The 15231-nt window shown below is 47.4% G+C and overlaps 1 protein-coding gene across 1 annotated transcript; it reads left to right on the top strand.

The window, feature by feature from the left end:
* Nucleotides 1-5033: 5033 nt before the first annotated feature.
* LOC144162443 (uncharacterized) lies at nt 5034-14124 on the top strand. Its single transcript, XM_077692969.1, has 4 exons — nt 5034-5192; nt 9929-10101; nt 11593-11729; nt 13160-14124. Exons 2-4 carry the CDS (start codon nt 9969-9971, stop codon nt 13448-13450), a joined length of 561 nt encoding a protein of 186 aa, XP_077549095.1. The 5' UTR covers nt 5034-5192; nt 9929-9968; the 3' UTR covers nt 13451-14124.
* The last annotated feature ends 1107 nt before the right edge of the window (nt 14125-15231 follow it).

The raw sequence follows: 15231 nt of genomic DNA, 5'->3' as shown, positions 1-15231 counted from the left end.
GGTGCCGGCGCTCACGTTCTCTAATGCCGTATTATGCCTAAAGTCCGATATCCTGTCGGGACTGGAGGTTAACCAAAAGGCAGTCGGCAGATTAGCACTGGGAGCTCACAGTAAGACTACAAATGAGGCGGTACAAGGCGATATGGGTTGGGCTTCATTTGAGGCGAGGGAAGCGCAAAGTAAGATACGTTTTGAGGAGCGGCTTAGACATTTAGATGAGAAGAACTGGGCAGCCAGAGTGCACAGGTACATGTACCTTAAAAGTGTGGACACCCAATGGCGAAAGAGGACGCGAAAGCTGGCGACTAAATATACCTTGACCGCGGCAAATAAACAAGGGGGGGCAGTTAAAAAGCAAGTGAAGGAAACAGAGACGCTCATGTGGAAAGAGAGGATGGAAAAGAAGGGATCGCTGGGAATCTACAAAGCAAGCAAAAAAGAGATCCGGAAAGAGAACGTTTATGACAACAATAAAGGTAGTGCGTTGCTCTTTGAGGCGCGGGCTGGCTGCTTGAGAACTCGAACCTACATGAGCAAATATTCGTCCCAGGATGAGACATGTGTTGTATGTGGCAGGGATAAAGAAACAATCGACCACATAGTAATAGGATGCGAAAAGATTCAGCCGGATAGAATTGGGGGGAAAGTCCTACTTCCTGAGGCAATGGGCTTCGCAATTGATGGAAGCATTAACTGGTCAGCAGTAGGTATTACTAAGCAGCGCCTAGAGTATTGGTGGAAAAAAAGCAGGGAAGTCGATAAAATAACATCCCAGCCAGGGGTAGCGGCAGGGCAGAATTAAAAAGAAATCCGAGTTGAGGGACTAAATTTAAATTCAAACTACTAAGATAGGCTAGATGGCGCACGCCGTCACCCCGATTCAAAGGGGAGGCCTTTAATCATCATCATCATCATCATCATCATCGAATCACTGCTCCACACTGCGATAGCCTTCACGTTGAGTGGAACTGCTTTAATTTTTTTGTATGCCTCCAGCTTCTCTACGAGGTAACGCAGTCCCGCCCCCCGAATAGTAATCATAGAGTTTCGTACAATAATGACACTAAAATCGCACGCTGCGATGGGCGGAATAAGTGGAGGTGGGTTGAGATTGACGCTTGGAGCTTTACTCAAACAACTACAATGCAATGCATCGCACTATCAGTTTTTGTTTTCGTTGTGGCCTTGCTTGGGCGCCTGTGGAATGCAGGTCAGGCGACGAGCTGGGACAATGCGTTCTGCAATGCGTTTTTAACCTTCTGACGCAATGTCACGCGCATGCTGACGTTGTTGTGGAGAGCGGAACTGTTCGGTAGACATTCGAGTCGGATGAGTTCTTATCAATTGCCAACAGAACGAGAACGAAAAGAAAAAAAAATGGGACAGAAAAACCGGGCGAAGGACGGCACAGTATCTGGTAGATGATATATATATATATTTGGGGCAGACGATAGTAGTCGTGTATTCGTAAACGACCCCAGAAACACGACGTGGACACATTTTAGGCCACCGCTAGTTCATACTTTCATTCGTCTTTCGTAATCATAAAAATATCAGCGCTATCAAAGTTTTAACCGATATCTTTCGAGGTGCCCCGTGACGCTGTTTTTGGCAGCAGATGGCAGACGTACTCTTCACGTCTCTTTTAGTGCGAAGCTTTTTATGGCGTATACCGCGTCGACAATGCCCTGCAGGAAAGCCGACTTTCTCTGACGATGATGATGATGAATGATCGTGGGTGAAGTGAAAGAAATAGAAAACGCTTCCCGTGGTCGAAATCGAACCAGGGTCCTTCCCAGTATGAAGCCGGCGTCTACCCGATTGCTCCATTTCTTTTTCTTTCTTTATTGCCGGTCTTGAACATAAAGCAAGTCATTCAACACACCACATACAACAGGCACACACAAAAAGCAGCCAGTCGTGACTCTGACTTCGGTTTGTCATGGGTTCATTACTTAATAGCAGTCAGTGTTTCAACAAAATCCAACCACTCAGGAACTGGCGGTAGCGTTCTTTGCCCCTCAAGAAATTGTGTAACGCTTTCCCGCAGAAACTGCCCCGTCAGGCGAGCTTCCGCGTCGCCATGGAGCCAGGCCATGCGCGCGCCAGATGCTACGGAGGCCCAAAAGCATTACTAAGTCTTGGGGGACCCCTTCTTCATTGTCTGTACATAGATACCGGATACCGTGTGAATTAAGTGGAAAGTCTTTGTGTAGAGTTCTTTGCATCACATCCCAAAAGTGTACTGCCATCCAACAGTATATGAAAACGTTTTCTATGTTCTCTGATTGTTTGCAAATTGTGCAGTCTGTACCCCATGGTGTCTCCAGTCCCTTTTCTGTTAACCATGTTTTCACTGTTAGTGTCCCTGAATGAAGTTTGAAGAAAAAGGACTTCACCCCCGATGGCACAGGCATCTTTTTCACTCTCTTGAGTACGTCCTGCCCTGGCCCTCCACTGCACAGCGCTCTGTAGCGCGGAACAGGGAACAGACTATCACACACATCCTTGTACAATTTTTTCCGCGACACTGTACTCAAGTACTGCACAAAGAAACGAGTTGATAGAAACCTTAACGTCAGTACAACCTGTTTAAAATAACCCAGAATCCGCCCCTGCATTTGCACACTTGATACAACTAATTCCTGCAACGCATGAGACAGCCGCACTTGGCAAACTGTCCGCAAAAAGGGATCGCTCGTATATCGCAGAAAGAGCAGACATGGTCGAAGCTACTTGGATTGGAGAGGGGCACATGGGCCTGAAAAATTAGACAGAAAAATCACGCACCCACGACGACAATGGTTTTACGCGAAGCTTTTGTAATGCGAAATGAAATGGCGAAGGGTCAAAGTCAAAACCGCTGGGATCAAAAGTCCAAACTGCGTGCGAGTCAAAGTCAAAGCTCGACCAGTCAAAGTCTGCGAGTCAAAGTCCAAACTCAGATGAAAACTAGGGAACCCCTTACGAGAAAACTTTGAGTTCAACCTAGTCGTCGCTAGACGGAGGGGTGCATGATTTTTTATCTAAGCGCGCTGTTTGATTACACGCAACACCCGTTTCTTTTGACTTGCTTGTAGTTAGTGTAGTTGGAAGTTTGAGGGTTATTTATTTGGACCAAAACAGATACACATACAATGTACACAGGGAACAAACAATGTTGTCAAACGGTCCCAACCAAATAATACTACACTTTTATAACAGGTTGGTACTGGCAATTGCAGCAACAAAAAGGCTAAAAATGAAGAACAAAAATCACGCTATCACATGCAATTTTCAGACATAAGATGTTGCTTGATACGTTTTTTAAACAATATGAAAGAAGTAAGGTTCTGAGTTTCGGCAGCGAATCGCTCAGTAAGTGTTTTGCTTCCGAAAAAGCGATATTTTTGCTGCCATTGCAACGTTTTGAGTCGGAGCTTTCAGGATTCACCCCTACCGGTTCATGTTGGCCATCAAAGCCTAAGCGCCGCACAGGGAGCGAGAGAGAGAGAGAGAGAGAGAGAGAGAGAGAGAGAGAGAGAGAGAGAGAGAGATAGAGAGAGAGAGAGAGAGAGAGAGAATATTTAATGAGCACAATAGTGAGAGTGGAACCTTAGTCCGGGAATCCATGGTTGTTACCCTAGCCGTCTTCGCCCGGGTCACCAGAAGGGTCTGCTCCTCCAGTCGACTGCTGGTCAACAGTGCCTCCCACAGCTTAGGTAAGGAATGTGTGGAAAGGGGTGATAGAACTTGGTTGTGAGCGCATTCCATAATTATATGCTGCAGCGTACCTATCTGTGGACAAAATTTGCGTAAGTGTACTGTGGGAAAAAAATGAATGCATTCGTTCTGATTGAAGACTATTCCTGTTTGCAGTTGTCGGAGTGTGGGATCTCCTAATTTTTACTGAGGGTGGGGTGAGGGTGAGGGAATTTTGGTGCGGTGGCCCGGTAAAATTGGGTAATGTCTTGATAGGTGAGAAGTGGTGTGGAGGCTGCGGTGACTCTCCGGTGTTCGGTGGGTCTGTTCGCAAGCCGGTTGATGAGCGAAGTCGTTGCCCGTTACGTAGGAATGCGCCGGTGTCCACACGATGACAACTCGGTGAATAGGACGGTAGCGTTGAAGAACCCGGAGTGTTGTGGGAGCCGCCCTTCCCGACAGGAAAATTCGGCCGGCTGCGGTGATTCTGTATGACCTTGCCGGAGGATTGGGTGAAGGCTAAGGCAATGGCGAGTTCTTCGCCGTCGTTCGTGCCATTAAATTGCTCCGAGACTGCAACCACGCTTCTGTTGTCAGCCTATAGCAAGTCGCATCGGAGGTCGCGTTTACACCGACGCCAGGTTTCTTTCTAGGTATTATTTTAAACATTTGCGGTATACTTGGGTGCAGGCTAAGAGTGGCAATAGCTCATCTAGTGTATTACTCCACCGAACAACAAACTCATGACGTCAACGCACGCGTGTTTTGAAAGGAGATTGCGCTTTATACGGGGCATCGCTTGCTCTTTCCCAGCCCAGTTTGTTTGTCATAGCTGCTGTAATTTATAAGCAGATTAAGCCATAAAAGACACGGAAATGACTAGCGTAACGTTCAAAATACTCGTAATAACACACGCTTCGTTCCTCCCGTATGAACGGCGATGAGACGCGCAGGGGAAACTCCCGTTGCCGCTTCTACTATGTGATTGACTTGCCTAGTTGGTACTCCATTATGTACAGTTCAGCGAAAAAAAAAAAAAAAAAAGACAGGGACTAGGAAAGACGCAACGCTCTTGTGTTGTCTTTCTAGCCCCTGTCTATTTTTTGCGCTCCACTGTACATAATCGCTTTTAAGTTCTACCTAGTAAGACCCGGTGTTGTTACTCCAGAAGGCAATCTATGCGAAAGCGCCGTTCACACGATTTCCACTTTCGCGCGCGTCCCCAATCCGCCTATGCGTCACTTCCTCCTGACGAACAAAAATAACCAATAAGCCTTGCAACGCCGCCGGCAAGAGGCGCGTCTTTCCCCTCACGGCGCGTCGCCTGACTGGCCTGACGTCGCCCACTAATGACGTCGTCTCTCGGCGTGGCGTCGCAGTCGGCGCGCGCGCGTGTGATGAAAACGAACTCGTAGTTTGCTCAAGACAGCCTCTGGATAACGCGCGCTTCGTTTGACCGCATGTGCCGTTGGTGGTGTTGTTGAGATCACCTGGATTGCAGATCGGAACTGGTACGTACTGTACAGCCTTTATTACGTGGATTTGTGCATGTACTGGATTTGTTATTGTCCATCCCCGGCTCTCCCTGTGGGCTTTACCACAGGTCTTAAAACTGCGGTCTCATTTCCTGTTGTCAGTGCGTCATATTACTGCTACATGCCGTGCCTTGCGCCTTGCAGTGGGAAAAGCCTGTAAATTTTGCCTGCACACTTAGGCTCGCGCAGCGGAATGTGGTTATCTCGAGGTGTCCTTTTGTTGTGGTGGTTCATTTATAGATACTCCTTTCTGGGCTCCCTATCGCGATACACGAGATAAACGCTCGGCAAAATGACAAATTTCTATTGAAATTCGCTGTGGTCTGCTGTCTACACAGCGACTTTCTTAGTTGCCTGAACAACGGGTATATTTTCGTTATTACGCCAATCATTTAACGTCCACGCATGTTTCCCTCATTAGCCCGTTATTGCCGTCGTGACCTGTTTATCAATCTCCTAATTGAGCTGACGTCACCGGCGCTAGTTTAATTAACCACTATCGAAGTTTCGACGCAGTTAGCGCTCCACTTGAAGTCCCAACGAACGCTGCCTGGCACTGGGCCTGCCTGAACTTCACAGCTACGATTTACGAATGTAGATAGAGACTTTTAGCTGATCGCGTGTACCGTATGTTTCGTGTGTACCCTGTGTACCACATGTACCGGGGCCAGGCTGCGCGTGCATGCGCGGTTACGGCAAGGGCCGGCCGTTCGTCTGCGGAACTAAGCCACCCTACTGGAACGAATGTGCGCATGCCCAATGTGGTCCCGGTACACACGGTACGCACGGAACACGCGGTAAGCTTAAACTCCCTAGTAAAAGAGGGGGTATACCTAACACCCGCAGGATACGTTCAAGCGGTCCAAAACGTAATTCGGATAAAACGACTTACTGGGGGCTCCTGTAGAATTGTGCTTTATGCCTTCCGAGGAAACGTTTGGATGTTTCTATTTGTATACTTTTAATTTATTTAAAAACACGCAGCGTACCGCTTGTAGAGAGACTTGCGTGAGCGTAGTAGCGCAGGCGCACGAAGAGTGTGCGATGCATTACAGCCAAGTTGTTTTCAGGCCTCGGAAGCTACTCACCGGTCCTGGCCTGCATGATGCAAACTATTATCTTCATTATGCTCGTAACATTTGAGTTGAAATAATTGAGTTCCTGATATGATATCTTAGGCGCTAAAGTTTGTTCCGTAAAAAAAGTTGAACAAAAAGAGAATGCCAGATCAGCATCTCCACACCATGGTGGAAAGATGCGGTAGCCGGGTTCGCAACGAATAAGCGTGAGAAAGGGCTGATAGTTTAAAGAAGGGTCGTGTCCGTGCCATGTTTTTGTTGACAGGCGACATAAGCTCGCCCATAAACGCGAATGATGTGCAGTAAACCGTAATTGTAACGAAGTCATCGGAACATGAAAGTGGATTCGTTATAAGCGATACTTCCTTAAAAGTGAAGTTGGTAAGCACTTACTGCCCTGCATTTGGAACCAGGACACACTGAATAAAGCAGGATTTTGAATAAAGCCATTTCATTATTACGAGAACTTGCTGTATTTTTTTTTATTTTTTAAAGGTGCGCACAACCGGAATAGCCGTTTGTTCGCGACGAAACCAAGTTATCCGCTTAAAAATGCAAAGAAAAGTTAGCATCCAGCACGGACTGCTTATTGTGCTCTGTAACGAAGTTTTAATGAAATAGAGACTCTTTCCGCGAACAAAGAAAAAAAAAAGCCGCCAATTATTGCGTAACTTGGACTAGAAAAAATAAAGCTTCCATAATGGAACGGCGTACTTTTGGAAGTGTCGCACATATATGCGAAGTCCCAACTCACAAGAGGTAATATTTCGACCTTTGAAAAGAAAAGGAAACATATTTTCTGAGGAGCTATACACGACCCACGCACGAATATAAGAACTGCACCAAGGGAGACCGATGTGAGAATGCGGGCAAAGCGGCGACAAATCCGGTACATCGTTTGTTGCGACGTTCTCACCGACGGCCTTGACGTGGCGGGACGCACCTGGACAAAAACAAACGAGGGTTTTTCCCGGTGTAGCTCCTTCCCACTGCGGCGTCCTCCTCCGCCGAGGGCCTCCGGTGGGTTGGTCGCCCTTGCGCGGCCCTTAGCAATCGCCCGGCAATGAGCGTAACGGCCGGAGGGGGCGTGGCAGGCGGCGCGGAGAAAGTGCCGTAAAAGCCCGCTGCGGGGAATCGAATAAAGCTTCTCATTTGTCCCACGAGGTGGAGAACACCCGCGAAGTTTGAAATCGTCGCCGTACGGGGTAGCTGACTATTTCGTAATTTCGTCTATATTACGGAATTGTGCCCCAGTTTTCTTACTCAAAATTCCGACCGATCAGGAACTTAGGAAAACCACTGCAGATATCCACAGAGAAGGACGTCGATGTTGACGTGAACCTTCTAAAAAACACCGCAGAACTCGGAATAGTTCTTGTGCAATTGGTAGTCGAAGTAATGCTGTAGACTGGGCTACTTGGTAATTCATAGTGATCAACTTCCAACTGATTGTTTATTCACGTAACGGCAAATACATATGCTTTGCCTTAGCAGGAACAATAAAGAGAGAGAAAACAACAAACAAAAATACTGACAAAGAAAGAGCGAATACACCCAACAAGCGCCATACATTTTTGGCAATCACAATCGCCGGAAATATATTTAATTTCGCACTAAAGTTTCTGAAGTCTGAAAGGTCGCGCCACGTAGACGGGCCCAAACAACTCCGTCGGTTTCAACGAGCGATTCAAAAACTGCATACAGGAATGGGGAAGGTCGCACATTATTGTTGTTTTATCCGAGGACAAGTTTTTGAATACCTCTTTCAATCTCACGTGCAGTTCAAACTATGTTGTCGCACGGCTCACAGGCATTGTTGCCAGCATTCTTTTGGCAGAACACGAATTCGTGGCAGATCTAACAATTCCGATTTCAAAAGTTCCAGGGCGCTATCAGCAAAACCGGTTCGGGTTGAGGCGTTTAAAGTGATGCCCTTTAATTTGGGAAAGAAAAAATATACTCCACGAAAATCAGTTGCCTGTCCCTTTGAGCTTAACGAAAGCAGGAACATCCTTCTTGGCGATGTTCCACAGCGACATTTACTCCTCGTTGCACTGAAAAATCTCGGATGTTTGTTATGCACATAAGAAGTCATGGTAGCTTCCGAATGAATGCATTTCCTTCTCCCAGCACTCCGGACGGGCTTCAGTTATGACGGAACTGGGTCAGAAGTCAGTCTAGCGACTGTTCCTATTACCATCCGCGCAATTACCCATGGACTGATTCGGAGCTATGTACGCTTTCCAGCTCAATTGTTAAGAGTAATGACATATTTTCAAATCAATCAATCAATCAATCAATCAATCAATCAATCAATCAATCAATCAATCAATCAATCAATCAATCAATCAATCAATCAATCAATCAATCAATCAATCAATCAATCAATCAATGCGAGGATAGTATATTTGGCGCAAGCGGCAGCTTTCATAAGGGTTTTACCGCGCGCTGTGACGCTGTTGAGAACGCAGGGTTTTGATACAGTCCACCTTATTATCATGTTGTCAGGGAGTAACCCCCACCTCTGCTGTAACGTTTAATGGGACCCTGCAACACGCTTATCGACTATTTTTTTTTCTAAATCCGGAATGCTTTCAGAAAGTAGTCAACCAGCACATTCCGTGCTTAGAACAGGGGGGGTCCCAAAGAACGTTTATCTAGACAAAAATGACTGCCCTCAGCCCACCAGATAACGTACGAACATGCCCAAAAGATTTTTTTTTTTTTCAATTTTCAATAAAGTTTGTTGCTCATCGTACTCCTCGTATGGGCATACTTCGCCCTCTTGAGGAACGTCACTACGGCTGGATCGCGGCCATTGGCCGCATTCGTTTCAGTTGCGGCTGTAAACACATTCGGTAGCCACTTGAAAGAACAGCACAACAAAAGCACAGCAGAAACTTGAAGGCACATTTTCTCGACCAGAAAATCACCCACTGCCGCTCTGTGCTGGCGATAACTACAGTTTTCGCAGTGCGTTCAGGTACGAAGGAAATACGGAAAATCCGCAAGGGTTGCACGCTGTCTTTAAAGGTGGGATAAAAAAATTCAGATTTTGCGGGTTCAACGCGCCGAAGCCACACTCGCACTATGAGGCGATGCGTAGTGGAGAGCTCCAGATTAATTGTGACCGCCTGCAGGGATCGTTAAAGTGCGCCAAAATGTCGGCACACGGGCGTTTTTGCTTTCTGCCTCAATCAGAAAAGCAGCCGTCGCGGTGGGGATTGAACCCGCGTCCTTGAACTCATCAGCACAACGCCTTAGCCGCTGAGCTTGCGCAGCGGGTAAGGATAAAAATTGCTAGACGTAGCGTGCACCATTCACGTCCTATGGCTGGTATTAAATGGCGTGGAATGCATGCAGGCAACCATGCGAGTGCGCAGCCATATCTGTGGCCAAGCGTCTGTTGCTAGGCGACGTTGTGCGCACGCCCCCAGATCAGGCACCCCTCTTCTCCTCCATGCAACCGTGTGAGTGCGCCGTCACTGGTTACGCCGGGCTCCGCGGGATGGCGGTACTTGTCCATGTCCGTGGCACATCAGCCATGTCTGTGGCCGTTTCCAGTGTTGCCAAGCGAAGAAAATGACCGCTAAACTTTTCAACGAATACCATCTATACGCCTGTGCTTTTCAGGTGTACAACCCAAACAGCCCGTCCACCTGTTCCCGCAGCCATGGAACCCTGGACCCGCATGGAGTTCCAGGCACTAGTGCTGGCAGTCGCCGCACGGAGCGTGGCACGCGCTGGAGACGACGACTGGGAGCGCACCTTCAAGTTCCCTCACCACTTTGTAACAGGGAATGAGTGTAAGCTCCTTTGTCGATCATTTGCGGGTTGCGGCACTACATCGGCCATGAATACACAATATAACCATGTTTAGTTTGAAAAAAAGACCAGCCTTTGGTAACTCACACAGGTCAAGTAGAGCAATGACAGACGTTTTGAACAAAAAAGTAACCAAATAAGTAAAAACAGTCAAATTTCGCGCTTCATCGACTTAGCATTGGCAGGAGTGACGTGGCACAGGGCAGAAGTAAAACATAGTTATCGTTGTGCTAACTACCAGTTCGCATTCAATCGACCTGATCAAACAGAACCAGAGGCACCACTGCAATCTCCCAGTAATGTCTGGTAGCTTCGCTGGGTGGCCGCCAATCGGACAGAAAAGATTCCGTGACGTCATAGAGAAACCTCCGGGAAGTGGCTGGGGAAGTCGCCACAGCTTTACATGTTTCCTTTAGCATCGAATAAATTTCTCTGAAGACGGCGACAAAATTGCTATCCCTGTTATAGGAGCCAAGTGGTCGTTGTAATGAACCGAACTTGCATGATGTGTGCATGGCCGCGTTTAATAACTTGTACGTGTACTGTGTGTATCCCTCATACACTTCATAACATTCTTCTTCGTATTCAGACTGAGGTTGTAACTGACATAAAAGCAGCGCAGCTTGAACAAGGACCGCATTGCCGTGATGCACCTTCACACACAACCCTCCCTATAATGGTATTCTCGGAACACGAAACCGGCTTTGTTATAGACGACTCTTTGTTAAAAGCAAGTATGCTTTGCTGTCTGTATACGCTCGAGTGGGGATCCAGCTCCAGTGGGGATCCAGCGTGGTACCAGCGCAGCTTGAACAAGGACAGGAATGCCTTGATGCACGTGCACAGTAAATCCTCGTTATAACTAACTCCTGGGAACGAGAAACCGGCTTTGTTATAGAGGACACTTTGCTAAGAGTGAATGTGATGGGCTATCGATACACTGCAATATGGATCATCAAACATTGAGAAATAAGCGATTTCCGTATAACGTTGGTTTACTGACACAAGTGCTGGCGTGACGCACACACCAGTACTGGCCTGTGTAGCGCCTCTCTGCAGATACTTACCTTAGTGAGGCACGGGGGACTCCCAAGCTGCTTTTTCTGCATACTCTATTGCAAACCATTATAAACTGCGTGTAGGTCCGTTTTTCAGGCCCTACTGGAGATATGAAACCGTTCTATATACGATTGCATTGCCATTATCTCCGTGTTTTCTGTTCGGACGCGAAATGCTTCAATCTGAATACCGCTTTGCGTCCCGCGTGCGGCTGGAAGGCAGCAGAAATGCAATTACGCTCTCGCGCAAGGGGTGCTTAGGGGGATTTGTGCGCATGCGGTGTAGCTCTTCCGCTCCACTCCCCTGGCGCGCATTTCGGTTACACGCTAAACTAAACGAGTGCAATAGTAGGAGATGCTTTGCGGCGCTATGAGAAACAATACTAACACTTAGGTTGCGCATGCGCTGTGCAGGGAAGCCCAAGCCCTGGCCTCCCCCGACGCCACGGTGGTTCATAGCGGCCGTCGTCTGCAGTGTGGTCTTCTTTGTAGTCACGGTGATTGCCTTCATCTTGTGCCACTTGAAGAGGCGACGCATGCTGGAAAGAACGGTGAGAAAACAACTTCAATCAATCAATCAATCAATCAATCAATCAATCAATCAATCAATCAATCAATCAATCAATCAATCAATCAATCAATCAATCAATCAATCAATCAATCAATCAATCAATCAATCGAAATAATCTTTAACAATATTTTAAGTGAGCATATCGTGGTCGGGGTCATCAGTGAAGACTGCGTTGGTGCGGCCGGCCATCTTCGCTCTTTCTGATTTAGCAGTAGCTGCGCGTCGGGGCAAGAGCTGGCCAGTGTACTTTCCCACTAATCGAGTAAGGGGTTGGGGATAGGGGGAAGATGCGGGTTTCGTTGGCATTCCCAGACACTGTGGCAAAGTGTAGCTGGAGTCTGGCAGTGGATACAGAGGGGATCAGAGTAGGTTGGATGACGTGTAGTCGTTTTGGGTGTGGGTGTGTGTTCGTCTGCAGTTCTCCCAGGATGACTTCCTGTCGATTCGCCGCCTAATCGGTGACAGGAGGGTATAGTTCTTTCGGTAGCGAGATAAAAGTTATTACGAGTGTTCTCTGCTTTTTGCCTCTATGAACTCGACGTTTAAGATGTAAGAAAGGTGCGTTGTCGGTAACACGTACGTCATCCACTTAGAAACATGGCTTAACTCGCGAGAAAAATCTCAACCGTCGCTTTGGCCATAGCTTAGCAAGTTGTACTATAGGTAAGAGTAATGTTTATGATGTGTCAAGGCAATGAAGAAGCGCTAGAAGGAATTAATGCAAACCTGCGTGCATATGGAACGTTTGGGTGTTTTTGGTGCAGGTTTAATGTTTTCGACCAGGCTGTAAACACACTGCAAAGACTAACCGTTAATAAACAACGAGAGATAACGTGGAGCTTACTCGCCACAATGAGTGTTTGATAAGAACGCAAACCTATAGATGTTATGAAACGTCGAGCTGTGAGAACTATCGTCAGCTTCAGTGATCTGCCACGTATGCTCGCGTTTGCCTCTTCTGGGATCCTTTTATATGCTGCTGAGAAAGTAAAATGTCGTTCGAGTGACTGTGTCGAGATCGTGCGTGTCCTTATCAGTGGCTTTTATAGCAACACCTAACGTGCTAAAGCAAAGGGTTACCGAATGCATCATCTCTATTTCTCGTGTGTTTTATGATGCTTGTATCAACGCATGATGCGTAATCACCATCATGGGGAAGAGAAAAACGGAATACATGAACTTCAGTACGAGCTGATTTTGGCGCGCGTTTTAGTTCGCTTATTTAAATGACACAATCAATTCTAACTATTAATAATTATAATTACCCACAAATGGGTCTACTTATTTATAGTTATATTGAATTAGATAACAAATATTTGTAGTTATTAATTCATTCACTAATTCACCAGTATCGAGAGTGCAACGGTAACTGGCATTCGTCATTTATTCTACCGTTCTTTGCTTCGGCAGCTGGCGCAGCAGACGGTTGTGCCGCCACCCTTGGCCCCAGCGACGTCCGGGGCACAGACGTACTGCTACCAAAACCAGCAGCCCTTTGTCTCGGGTGCAGTGACGTCTCCTGTGGCGCCGTACCCTCCACAACAACGCGGCTACCCGCCGCAGTCCATGCCCTACACACAGGTACCGCTGTACGCCGCCCACAACGGTGACTCTTCACAGCCTCCGTTCGCACCATTGTCAATGGCACCACCACTGGATGCGCCACCACCTTACACTTACGACCCAGTCCACAAACAGTGAAGCCACCAACGACGCCCGGCAGAGAATGCCGAGGCAGGTGACAATTACAGCGCCACGTCTGAAGACCTTATATGCTGACCACCACGATGGTAGTTGGTTATGCACCACCTGCACAGGGTTGTGAAATGCAGCGAGCCCGCCAAGTTACCTGGAGAAGACCTGTTGTCTCTACAGCTGCTGTTGAAGCCGTGATGCAAGGTTGCACAAACAAGACACAAGAACAGAAGATGACAATTGACCGCAGTTAGCATGCGTCAACTCCTACGGAGGCCACGGTATTGTGCGCAGGACTCTTTGCTTGATGCGTAGAAGGTTGTTGGAACTGTTGTACGAAATGAAGAAAAAAACAACAGCCTCCAAGTCTGATCCTGCGGTTCAACGAGTGTCGTGTGTGTGTGTGCGTGTTCAGTTAGTTACCCTTGCATGTCCGGGACATGGAAGATTTTTACCCTGGCTGGTGCCGCCCTTCATTCCGTTTGAGTGTGTGGATTTCCGTCGCACAACTCGCCCTGGCTGGAATCACCGGACCACGTGCGATGGAGGACAATAGGGAAGCTCGACACGCCCACGGAGTTGCACTGTGATAACCCTCTTGAAAAGAAACGGCAGTGAACGCCGAGTGCTCCATTTGTAGATACAAGTAATAAATTGAGATATGATGGGTTAGCATTGAATTGCGTCTTCCACCGTGCGTTTTCCATCTCTATAGTTTGAATTTACGCATGTTTCGCACAAGACACCATCTATATTCTTATACAGAACTTCCCCGAAGACCCCGTTTCCACAATACCCACTGGCGAGCCCTGGGAGGAAGCGCTGGGCATCTCAGACCTGATGATCCAAGAGAACCTAAAGAACGAGCGGCCGAGGTCGCTGGCACGCTGCGTCTGTGGGTCGTATACCATCTCCCAAACCAGGACTATTCAGAAAGGGTCTCTCTCTCTCTCTCTCTCTCTCTCTCTCTCTCTCTCTCTCTCTCTCTCTCTCTCTCTCTCTCTCTCTCTCTCTCTCTCTCTCTCTCTCTCTCTCTCTCTCAACACCTGATATTTCCTGGTGGGACCGACTCTATGTGATTGCGGCGGGAAGTATAGGACGTGTGATGTGACGGCGATGTTATTTAGTAAGTCCAATATCGCTCATTTTAGATACTGATAATTTGAAGCGAAGATGCGTACGGCTAGGGTATAGTGCACGTTCATTTTGCGTGTGCGAAAACTCAGATGGCTAATCTGATGCGAATTCGTTTTATTCTTGGTAAAAGCTCCTACGTAACATCACTTGGGTATGCATTTCTAGCAGATTAGTTATCAACAGACACTTCTTCTAGATCAGTACACCATGAAGTATATACCAAATGTTTTTAAAAGATTCACTGCTATGCGACTCGCTTCAGTCATGTTCTCCTCGCCAGTTCACGTGCGTTTGCACGTGCAGTGGAGAGCACAGCGCCGAGTTCGCGAATCCGGTTGCCGCGGGTTCTTGCGCATAGTAACGTGGTCTACTTTGGGAGAGATGTGAAAGCCTGCACGCGGTCTTTTTAAAATTATTCGGCCCTGCCAGTCATGGAGAACTTTCTGCAGCAAGTTCGGAAATCTATGTTAGATGCAACAGCTAAGTCTCCAATGGGGGGAAACGGGCCGCCAGCTCTGCTGTTTCTCCAGCTTTGCAACCCTATAAGCTGCGTCATTTTTTTTTTGTCTAGAAGAAGCTCTCACCTAAGATTGAAGCTTTAACGAGTTGTCACATAGTTTAAAACCTAACAGCGCTAACGATGAGCGATG

This window comes from Haemaphysalis longicornis, unplaced genomic scaffold, assembly GCF_048455015.1.
Source record: "Haemaphysalis longicornis isolate Haplotype H1 unplaced genomic scaffold, Haemaphysalis longicornis Haplotype H1 scaffold_12, whole genome shotgun sequence".
In the NCBI taxonomy this organism is placed as follows: domain Eukaryota; kingdom Metazoa; phylum Arthropoda; class Arachnida; order Ixodida; family Ixodidae; genus Haemaphysalis; species Haemaphysalis longicornis.
Note: the sequence above shows the minus strand (reverse complement) of the source record. Positions and strands in the feature narration are given on the sequence as shown.